We start from the raw sequence: 12062 nt of genomic DNA on the forward strand, positions 1-12062 counted from the left end.
CCTAAGGATGCTACATTATAGATTGAAGTAAAGTTATTCAGGCCCGTTACAAACGGGCCTTAAGTACGCGCGAGGCGCGTACTAGGGTTAGAAGGGGCGGTGCTTCCGCACCCCCTAACCTAGTACACGCTCCGCACGCACAAAATGGTGGTGCGTTCCACACGGCCGCCGCCATTTTGACGTCTTGGACCATAGCGTCCAGACTGTGTTGTGGTGGAAGTGACGCCGTGAAAGCTCGCCTTGCGCTTTGCGGCGCCACTTCCGGGCCCAGGAAAGAGTGCGATTTCGGCGCTCCTTCTCGGTTGGCGTCCGGGAGCCCCGCTGTGTGGCAGCTGCGGCTCCCGAACGCTGCAAGCAGCAGCGGCGGAGGCGAAACCGCCGTAACCCAGGGTTTGTAACCTGCCAAGTAATTATAGATTACTAGATGTAAGTGTAACGTTGTTCTGCATCCCCTCCCTGAGCGGTCAGCCAGATGGGCAGGGTCGAGGGAACGTTGTCCTCCAACACTTCCAAGAAGAAGCTTGTCAACTCATCAGTATTACAAGCTCGATTGATCCACGTCAATAGTCCACACTGGATACCTCTCTTATAATTTCTGTTATAATACCAGCATATCAATGATCAACCATTAATCTGAGAATTTTATCAGCAAAAAGCCCTTGTGTGATTAAGTCCTCCGAAAAAGACTGATAATAGTGCCTTTGGCAATATTTATCCCAAGAGTTGGTTATGTTTTGTTGCTGTTTTGTTGTTAAGAGTATCCCTTTTTCTATTTGGGGAACACCATCAATAAGGTCCCAAAAAATGGTGCCCTAGCACTGTCTCACGTTGATAGCTACTCGCACATTCTGGATGGGCAGACAATGGTCAGTTAGTATCTGTGCCTCCTCCCTCCCCCTTTCCCCCTGCTTGCTTCCTCTACCAGAACAGGCTGTTTTTTAAAAGAAAAACTTTGCTTTGCTTTTCTCTCACGCTCCCCCCCCCCCCGCCCCCTGAACAAAGGGAATTGCAGAGTCTTTTTGTCAGGAGGGGAATTCCAGTCTTCTTTGTCAACTGGTATGTTTTATCTCTGTTGAATAGCCACTGCGATGAAACTGAGATGAGAATGAGCTAACTGACAAAGTCCTAAGCTCCAGTCTCTTATGTGTCATCTGCAGGTGCAAATGAGGGTGCAAGTTCTCCAGCTTGGGGGGGAGTAAGCTATGATGGAAAAGCTACATGCTCAAGAGCAGCAACATGCAACATTCAGAGCTTAACTGATATTAGCAGCAAAATGCAAGACTCCCAGGGAATCTATGGCCTGTTCCAGAGGGCCTTGAAGTACGTGCTCTGCGCGTACTAGGGTTAGGAAGGGGCATCACTTTTTGACGCCCCAAGACCTAATATGCGCAGAGCGTGGTAGAAAATTGCAGAGCCTAGACACACGGGTGCTGCCATGAAGACGTTATGGACAACGCGCCGCCTCCACAGGGGTGGTGCAGAAGTGATGTAGTGGGGCCGAGTGCGACGGGCGGCTGTGGTGCCTTTGCGTGGCCGTGAAGGAGTAAAATTGGAGTCTTCATTGATTGCGTTGCTGGAGCAGCTCTACAAGCTGCGCGCCGCACACAGGGAGAAGGTGGTGAGCTGGCCTTTTCTCTGCATCCTGCCACGCCGGGTGTCTTGAGGCATGTGAGCCCGCACGGACCCCTTTCCATGGGCGTGGGGGAAGCGGGCCTTTGCCATCCTGTTGAAGATGGGAAGTGGCAGATGGGGTTGTCGAGGTTGCGAGTGAGGCCTGATCGGCGGGGGGAAATGGGCCGTTACAGGCTACCCCAAAGGGCGGGTCTGTAAGCACCTTGTATTAATTATGCTTTCTTTTTTCCCTCTTAGTCATTGTATGGGGATTCACCTCTGCTTTGCTGCTGCTTCACCTTCTCATTATAAAACAAGAAGGCTAGATTAAATTTGGTCCTTTTCATCTTCCCTAAATGAAATCAGAAGGAATAATTCCATTATTGGAACAGCTCTTTGGAGCTGAATTTTAGGGTCCGTAATTACTTAAGTGACCCGAAGAGAGTGTCGGGGAATTATGTCTTTTCTCTTGTGTGGTATTTAATGCTATGCGTGTGAGCAATGTGTTTATTGGTATTATTGCTAGACATCACCGGATCTCCCTAGTGCCTCATTGTTTTGGTTGGATTCAGGCATCCTGAATGGACAACCCTATATATACCCCTATTTAGGTGTCAGGTGTTTTTCATATAGTGGACTGTTGAATTTTGTTCCAAAGCTAGGATGAGGGGAAAACAGTTTTTTCCAGAACATACCCAGATTGTACTATAGTTAAATAGTAAGTGTAGCGGTAATGTTCTAGCATTTTGAGGATCTATGGGTTGCTCATATCTATAATGTCAACACAGACAGCAGTTCAGCAGCTTATTTTCCATGTGCTCGCAACTCTTTCTGTTATGTAGCATGTACAGTCCAGGAGTACAAAAACTTGGCCTTCGGCTCGCCTTTCCCATCCCACCAGCATTAGTATGTGAGCTTCCTCTATTTCTAAATGAAGAAGGGCATACTGTACATGTCAAGCAAAATTTATCAAGGTACTGGGGCTTTTGGAGGTGCTGATGCTATTATATTGCAATTCAGTGGGCGTAATGTACTTCGCAATTAAATCTGTTGACTTGTGAATACTTTTTAAAGAATTTTTCATTTTTGCGTGCATGCTTCAGTTTTTATGGGTAGCGTTATATTGACCTCTACATCTTAAAATATCCCAAAGCACAGTTTTGGGAAAGAAAAACTGCATATGGTAAGATTATGGAAAACATATAAAATCTCATGGTTTTCTCCTCAAACTAGGGCTTTTTGAATTCCGTGGATGTAGACAAGGGGGAAGAATTTGGCTTTCTCACTATGGTCCAAAACACACTGCAGAAATAATCCATTTTGAGACCACTTTTACTGTTCTGGCTTAGTGTTAGGGAATCCTGGGAATTGTACCTTATTGTGGCACCAGAGCTCTCCGACAGAAAACGTTAAAAGTCGCACAAACTAAAGTTCCCAGAATTCCCCAGCCTTGAGCTAGAATAGTTAAAGCAGTATCAAACTGGATTATTTCAGTGTCTTTTGGACATATGTTCACTTTCTAAAAGGAAATGTCTGCATAAAAATAGGCATGAAAATATGTGGAACCACTACTTGAGACCATAGACGCCAGAGATGATGTATGGATTCTGGAGGCTGTCTTCCAAAAGCTTTTTTTATCATTATTTCAGTGTCTGGATTGCTTTAGCATGTAATGCTTTGATTATTTTAAAGCTCCGGATGCCAAAAGGAAGATTCGTTAAAATGTTTTTGTACCTTAAGATGCAGTTATGACTACCCATCATATACCTGTATTTCATAACAACCTTTAGCTGTCAGACAAAGGGGAGAATTCTTGTTTGTGTTTGTCCTGTTATATTCTGATTTTTTTTCTTTTTACTGGCTTTTGGAAGAAAGGGTTGTTCACCTGAAATTTTATCTCACTTTACCAATGCAAGCTTTCTGCATCTCAAAAGCTGTGGTCAGTGACTAGAGATCACTAGGAAGCTTCCTGTTTCCTTTGGTGGATCTTTTGTTGGATATGAAACACCTGAAGAACAATGAAGTCAAATGAACTCTTAAATGTGGAAAACATTTGAAAAATAATCCAGAAAAAATTGAATTTGATCTTCCAATCTCCCTGGAGAGTTAAAAGTGCTGCTATAACCTGAGATATTCTTGATAGCAGAAAAAGCTGTCATTTATCCTTCTGTGTTGTACCTTTAACTCCTCTGCAAATACATTCCTGAGGGTTTTCTTAAGAAAACAGTAAAAGCTGGTCATTAAATCAATGCTGACTTTTAACCACTTTAATGTCTGAAGTGTTTGAACTACTTACGAGTTGGATTTGGCCATTAAGATAACACCCTTGCTCCAAACAAATTTCTTGTTTTGTTGTTTCTTTCACTTTTCTCTTTAGGAATTTGACCCTGGAGAGGATCTGAGACCAAAGACAGAGAAGCCCAAACATCGGAGACTTCTTTCCCTGGACACATTCAGAGGGTAAAGTAGATTACCATACTTTACTGGGTAGAGACATCATTCTACAGTTCATCATATAGCACTGGAGAAGACTCTTCTCACTCTGGGAATGGCCAAAGATGTAGACATAATATATACACCTTCCTCGGACAACTGCAAGTCCTATAAGTTCAACTAATATAAGTCCTTCTACACTAGCAACTAGTGACTCATGGCACCACTTCCGGGCGCAAAAAGAAGCGCCATTTTCGGGATTCTTTTTGCTGCATCCAGGAACCGTGCGGTTTGACCGCTACGGTTCCCGGACGCAGCAACTGGCGGTGACAGCAGACCGCCGCTTCCAGGCGGTCTGTAACGCGCCAATGTGAAAATCTACAGTTCATCAAGAGCAGCAACACGCTACTATTTCCAGAGCTTAACTGATATTAGCAGCAACATGCAAAGACTCTCCAGGGAATCTATGTAATTAATTAATTGCTTTCTTTCTTCCCTCTTAGTCATTGTAATGCTGGGATTCACCCTCGGCTTTGTTCTGCGTTCACCTTCTCATTACAAACAAGAAGGATAGATTAAATGTTCCTTATTCCATCTCCCTAAATAAATGAGAAGGAATAATATCACATTAATCTGGAACAGCCTCTTTAGCTGAATCTTAGGGTCCGTACAGACAGGCCAAAATAAAGCTGCTTCGAGTCACTTTGGAGGTATGCTGTTTAAATGACACATACATCTTTTAAGAGACCAGAAGCTGCACCAAAGCTGTGCTCCAATCTTTAGGACTGGAGTATGGCTTTGGCATGGCTTCTGGCCTCTTAGGATACATGCATCATTTAAACACCATACCTCCAAAGTGACCTGAAGCAGCTTTATTTTGGCCTGTCTGTATGGACCCTTAATTTCCAGTCAGGGAATTATGCTCTCCCTCTCTGTGTGTATTTGAATGACAAGGTGTGAGCAACTGTGTTTGGTACTTATTGCATAAGACATCACTACGGACTGTCCCTGGGCTTCAGGTTTTGGCTTTTAAATCTCAGGACAATCCTGAACTGGCAACCCTATATATCACCCCTATTTAGAGTTCAGGATGTTTTTCATATAGTGACTTGTTTTGAATTTTGTTCACACAGCTAGATGAGGAAAACAGTTTTTCCCAAACAATACCCTAGATAGTACTATAGTATAAATAGAAAGTGTAGCGATAATGTTAATAGCATTTTGAGAGATCTATTGGGTTACCCATATCCATAATGTCAACAAAGACAAGCAGTTCAGCAGATTATTTTCCATGTCCATCTGCAACTCTTTCTGTTATTAGCTATTACGGTCCCATGGAGTACAAAACATTGGCCTTACTGAAGTAGTTTTGTCTGCACAGCCTCCTGCCCCATGTGCTAATATATTTATCCTGTTCTGGGCCATATTATCATTTTTAAAATTACTAAAACTAGAATCAAAGTATTGACAGCTTCAGAACTGATATTTCCCAAAATTAAAAGTAAATATTTTTTTTTAAAAAAAATAAGTTTGTGTACTATATATAGTTGGTTCTTAAATGTTGCCTTTTTAAAAAGGCAGGATTGCCTTCTAGTTTTTAGCAGAAGGTGAGCACCTTGTTTTATTAACTGGTTGCACACTCTGTGGACTCAAGTGTTTATAGGGAATGCTTTTTAACTACTGCATGTGTTAGGATAAATGCATAGGTGCTACTAAAAATAGTTTTGCTATGTTGTATTCTTGCCTATCTCCAGATATGCAGCTATTTGCTTAACCATTTCACTTATAATAGAGCTGTTTCACCCTGCCAAAAATAGTAAAGTGATTGAGTATAATTTGAATGTGGCCATAGACATTTGAGTACTAATTGAGTATTAAGATGTGGTTTAACAACCTTCCTTTTAACCAGGAGAATACTCTGGGATCATAGCTAGTTGGGATAGTTTCTCTGTCAAAGCAGTCATATTTCTGAGGAAAAAAGAAATACAGTTTTAGTTAAGTTGAAATGAAAAAAAAAATAGAATTCTGTAAAAGCTGATATCTCATGGGATCCTGGATTCTCAGCACTAGTGAAAAACTAGATTCATTTTAAAAGTTAGGAGCAAACAACTTCAAAATGAAGGTTTTAGGTGAAGTATAAAATAATTCCAAGAAATGCTTTAGGGTCATATTTTTCATTATCTAGGATGTGTATTATTGTGGGATTCGGGTTTTGTTGCTGGTCTTGCTCTGCTTGGCTTAATACAAGGCAGTGTGTTTTCTGTACTAAAAATGTTATGGACCCTGGCTTTATTAATTAATTAATGTATTATCACTCTTCAGTCAAAGGACCTTATTTGCATGCTTGCTTATAATCTACCTTTTCCTTAAGGAAACAAAAGTACCAATGCCTGATTTGCTGTCGCCTTCATACCATCCTAACATCAGTCTTTGAGGTAAATTAGGCTTAGAAAAGATGACTGGTCAAAGACCATCAGGGAACTTTGTGGCAGAGGACTGACTAGAACCCAGAATGCCTACATGTTAATTTAAAACTCCAGACATTATTATTAATCTTTTGTGTTTTTAAATTGTTTTCTATATCAAGGTCTCTCCACCTTTGCTGGAGTTAGGGACACAGGACTCCCGTGAAAATGGAAAAACCACAAATAAGACTTCAAAGACATAGCCATGTTAATCTGGAAAATGAGTATGCAAAGGCATCTTGTAGCACCTTTGAGATTAACTAAAAGAAAGAAGCTGGTAGCAGGACCCTTTATAGCCTTGAGCTGAGGAAGTAGGCTCAAGTCTATGAAAGCTCATGCTACAGGATTGTTTCTTTCAGTCTCAAAGGTGCTACAAGATTCCTTTGCATATAGATTGTACAATGACTTTTTAAGGTTGGCCAATGTTATCTCCACATGGCGAACAAAAAACAAACTAACGTTGCGAGACAATGGTTTGCTTTAGGGCCATCGTTCTATGTATCCATGGAGGCAAGATTTGAGCCAAGGCCTTTTGAGTCACATTTAGTCTCTAAGCCACCATGTTATCCCAGTTCAATGGTAGCAGTGATGTGAATATGATATGACAGTCTTGCTTCTGTTTAGTTGAGATGCAAGGAAGCAAATGCTTAGCCTCTCAGTGTGTGGTTTTCTAATAATTAGCTACTGATAGGAGACCTGTGTAATGAAAAGATTGAGAGGTCATGAACCAGTTAGGAGGCAATTTAGTCCCCTCCTTGCATGCCTGCTGGGTCAATGAAGATATCAGCCTGCTTTGGAAACTAACAATGAGCTCCCTGTTGTAAATTCTGAAGGAAAAGCAAACTGACTGAATCCAGCCTGGCTATCAGAGTGACACTTAATTGCATTTCATGGCATTTGATGCTGCATGTTCTTCCAGGGAGGATATGGACAAGGTTTATTTTGTCACCACCACATATTATAAGGTCAGAGATAATGTCATGATATGACATTTGGAAAACAATATTTACACCAGCAGTTACTCAAGGAAGAAACAAGACTTTGAGGGGGGAAAAATTCTGAAAAACCAAAACCAAAAGGGAATACAGAAACACATTAGCGTAGGTGAAGCAAAGATAGCTCTATTGCTCTTGAGACAGTGTAAGAGGTTCACTAGATATTAAGGGGAATGTGTTTTTCTTATGATGAACCTATTTTTCTCTCATGCAGTGGGATTTTCTCAGGAATATGTACCTCATCATTCAGATATGTACATTAAGCCTGTGTTTATTTTAATCCTGCTTACTGGCAGCCTACCACTCATTTAACACACCTCAAAGGAAGGTAATATTAACCAAATCTGACATTTGTTGTTGCTATGAATTGTCATCAAGTTGACCTCAACTTGTGGGTGACTCTATGAATGAGAGACCTCTGCTCAGGTCTTGCAGACTTAGGGCCGTAACTTCCTTGATTGAATCTATCCATCTGGAATGTGCTCTTCCTTTCCCTCCCTACTCTGAAGCATTATTGTCTTTTCTATTGAGTCATATCTTCCCATGATATGGCCAAAGTACAGCAGTCTCAGTTTACTCATCTTGGCTTCTAGGGAGACTTCATACAACTCTGGGACCCATTTATTTGTATTTTATAGATGTTTTGCTCTAGGACCCATTTATTTGTATTTTTAGCAGTCCACGGTCTCCATGGAATTCTTCTGCAGCATCCCATTTCAAATGAGTTGATTTTCTTCCTATCTGTTTTCTTTACTGTCCCGCTTTCACAACCATATATAGAAACAGGAAATATGATGTCATTGACAATCCTGAATTTATTATTCAGTGATACATCTTTACACTTTAGGATCTTGTCCAGCTGCCTGCCCAGGTCTTAGTCTTCTTTTTTCTTGACTACAGTCTCCTTTCTGATTAATGACTGAGCCAAGGTATGCAAAATTCTAGGGATATGAACATCTCCGTCTTCTTTTGCTAGAATTTTTTCAAATGCCATTTGCATCCTTGTCCCTTCCTAGTTCTGATGCTTAATGCAAAAACGGATGCATTAAAAATGTGTGCAGTAACACACTCCATTTTTAACTGGCAGGGGGAAACCCTGCACAAATTCCATTACAAAAGAAAACAACAACAACAAAGTCTCACAACCAAGAATCCACTTTTGCATACATCTACACCACTGACTAAAGTTTCTTTGTGCACATGTCCCAGTTGTATGGATTTTGTTTTTGTTTTTTTTAAAAAAATTGTGTTTGTTTTATTTCTCTGACATATTCTGCAAGTCTCACAAATGTGTAAATTTCTAAGGCAAGATGTGCTTTGTCTTCTAGCAAATTTTAGGTATGAATCTGATTCTTCATTACAAATCTTGAGCCCAACTGATTTTTTTCCCCATCCCTGTTGCTATAAAGGCTGCTAGAAAGGTCTGCAGAAAATATATTCTTCCAGAATAACTAAACTTTCAGAACATTTATATAACTTTTAAAAAAATTCAGTAATGGGCAAGCTACAGTCTTCCAGAAGCGATTGTACTACACCTCTCACCAGCCCAAGCCAGCATAGGTGAGGAATGGTCCAACAGCATCTAGTGAGCTCCTCATGGACAACCTTTCCTGGAGGGCACTATTTGGACATAAATGGTGGTTGTTGTTGTTGTTAACTGCCCTTGAGTTGATCTAGATTCATGATGATCACTATTTGTACATAAATGTAGCTGTATTAAAATAAGCATTACTATAGTGCCATGAATCAATTCGGGTATTATTTGACTAAAAGGCACATGATACAATGTAATCCATATTCTTGTAGGGTTTATATGATTGTTCACTAACTAAAGAACTTTAAGTTGATTAAATGTCTTTAATATAAACCCTAGAAGTCTATGGATTGCATTCCACCAGTCCGAAACCTGTTTTTAAACAGTTACAACAATGTTTTAAACATTATTTAAATTAGGACCATAAGGATACTCTTGAGACAACTTTCTTAATTAGTGGACAACTGTATAAATCCTACAACTATGGATCACATTGTCCTAATCTGATTATTGTTGTTAAACACTTAGAACACTATTTTAAAAATCATTTAAATATAGCCGGCAACAGTCTTCTTGGGACAAATAACGAGTGTATTGATCCATTGGAATTCTCCTACTCCACCTCATGAATGATATTGAGGACGCAAATGTATCAATAGCAAGCTGTAGATATCATCGGTTGGTTAACAGAAATCTGTTTTCTACATTGTCATTGTCTGGGACTGAATATATCTATCACTTTGAACAGGTTCCTGCTTTGTGCCGTACAAGGCAGTGATGTGGAACCTTCATGATTGGTAATGTTAAACATGAGTGATGGGTTAATATTCTTTGATTCACGAAATAATTAGATTCTTCTCCTGCCGCTCCCCACTCCACAGCTTCCTTTCCTCTGGATAGCTTTCTTCTTCTCAACAAATCATCTCCCTGAACTTTATATCTTCCCCTTTTTTGTGGTTTCATACTGTGTGCAGCTGCCATCAGCTAACTTTGGCTAGCCTTTCTAAAGTGTCAGTCTGTGGCACCTTCTGTGTGGTTGTGGCAAGCGGCTAGTGGAGATGTGAGCATTCCCTTGTTGTTTGCACATTGCCTATTTTTCTGCCTTGAGGAGGGAGGGATGGTCAAAATAACCAAGCTGCTGGCCCTTATGATAGTGAATTTGAGGCAGAGGCAGGGCTGGTTCCAACACTAGGCAGAGTGGGGCATCTGCCTCTGGGAGTGGATGTGGATGTGGAAATCTAGCAGTCATTTAATTCATTATTGGTCTTCCGGAAAAGAAAAGAAAAATCTCAAAGTTTCAAATTCTGTTATATTTTGATTTTACCTGCACATTCACAAGTTACATCCATTCTCTTTCTTGAAATATGCCATATTTCTCTCCTCCCACTTTTTTCTTCCCTTCGTGTCATACAGTATCATGAGATATTTCAGAAATTGATTTTCATCAATTTCCAGTGACCTTTAAAAAAACAACAACAGGCATTTGAGAGCCAAAGTGGTAAAGTGCTATAGCAATATTACACTAGTTAAACATTAGGATGATTTGTTTTAGTGCTGTTGTTGCTGTGTGCAATCAAGTTTTTTCCAGCTTGTGGCAAACCTAGGGGAAACTTCTCATGGGATTTTCTTGGCAGAATTTGTTAAAGTTTGTTAAAGTTTGCTAAATGACCAACATACTTGCCCATGCATGTTTTGTTAAAAGAGGATTTGCCTTTGCCTTCCTCTGAGGTGAGAGACTGTGACTTGCCAAGGTCACCCAGTGAGTTTCCAAGGCTGAGTGGGGATTCAAACCCTGGGCTTCAGAGAAATAGGAATTTATCACACAGGGCACTTACCACTGCCCAAACATTCCTGAAGTGTTGCCCAAGTGTTACCCAAATGTTTCTGAAACGCCGGAGGTGGGATCATCTGTCGTGCTTCTGAAACATCATAGAAGCTTCCTGCTTTCCTTCCATCACAGATGAAGCCTTGGAAAAGCTATTTTTATTAACAAAAGATCCTGTATATGCAGCTAACTCTAATTTGGGGCTGTACAGACCTGCCATTAATGCCAGCCTGTGGGTGGAGTTGGGGTGTGGCATCCATACGACTCATGCCCCAACTTCACCCTCAGGCTGGCATGATGCTGCACACCACACCACATGACGCACAGTGTCACAGTGCTCCTCTGCTACTGTGTCTAGATGACACACCATCAAAGCAATGCTGAAAAGCTGCAGTGCTGGCGGCTGCACCACCATTTCCATGGCACAGAAAGGAGACACCTTTTACAGCTCATTTTTGCACTATGGAAAGACGAGATCGAGGCCGCAGCATACAGTTGCTGCAGCTCTGATCTAGCACTAAAAAGGGCAGTCTGTACAGCCTCTATGTCTCATTTTTCTTCCATTATAATGGCATAGCAAGAAGATCTGTTAGCATTTAATGTCTTAACTAAACTGAAGTGCTGAAAAATACACTCGTGTTGCTTCAGTAGACTTCTCCACCATCATAATCTTTAGCAACTGATGGTGATGCTTGTGGTGGATTACTCCATGGTTATAGAGGGAAAAGACAAAGAGGTGAAGATTATCTGGAAGAATAACCTGGGAATGAGAGAGGCAGTGTCCTATTTGATCTAATGGTCCAACCCCCCCTGGCACTGGGGGTGACATCCCTGCTACACTGCCCAACAACCTCTGAAGGTTGCCTGTTCCCCTAAAAATACCCATATCTGAGGAAGCAATGGATACAAAATGAGCCCATTCAGTAGGGCCAAACCTTTATTTCAACCTAAAGGGGAGGTGTTCTCCCCCGCCAGTTTTAACATCTGTATTTATTTAATGTTAAGTTGTGCCAGAAATGCAATTCAGGTTTAACCCTCTGCCAATAGTGTTCCTGGATCCCTTCATTTTCTCCCTTGTATGTAAGAGAGAAGAATGAAAAGCCATAAGTATTAAAGAAAGGCATTAAAGAAAAGTAATAAAAGAAAGTGTATCAGTGAAAGAAGAGGTGCCATTTACACCAATATTTAATTCTAGCAAT

General features: G+C 40.9%; 1 protein-coding gene across 1 annotated transcript in view; it reads left to right on the top strand.

Moving 5' to 3' along the window:
• Positions 1–12062, top strand: part of LOC121925876 (heparan-alpha-glucosaminide N-acetyltransferase-like) — a 176695-nt gene that overhangs the window by 80440 nt on the left and 84193 nt on the right. Inside the window, exon 6 of the mRNA XM_042458448.1 lies at positions 3989–4071. Coding sequence (XP_042314382.1) covers positions 3989–4071 — 83 coding nt within the window. The remainder of the gene's footprint in view (positions 1–3988; positions 4072–12062) is intronic.

The sequence above is a fragment of the Sceloporus undulatus genome, chromosome 3, assembly GCF_019175285.1.
Source record: "Sceloporus undulatus isolate JIND9_A2432 ecotype Alabama chromosome 3, SceUnd_v1.1, whole genome shotgun sequence".
In the NCBI taxonomy this organism is placed as follows: domain Eukaryota; kingdom Metazoa; phylum Chordata; class Lepidosauria; order Squamata; family Phrynosomatidae; genus Sceloporus; species Sceloporus undulatus.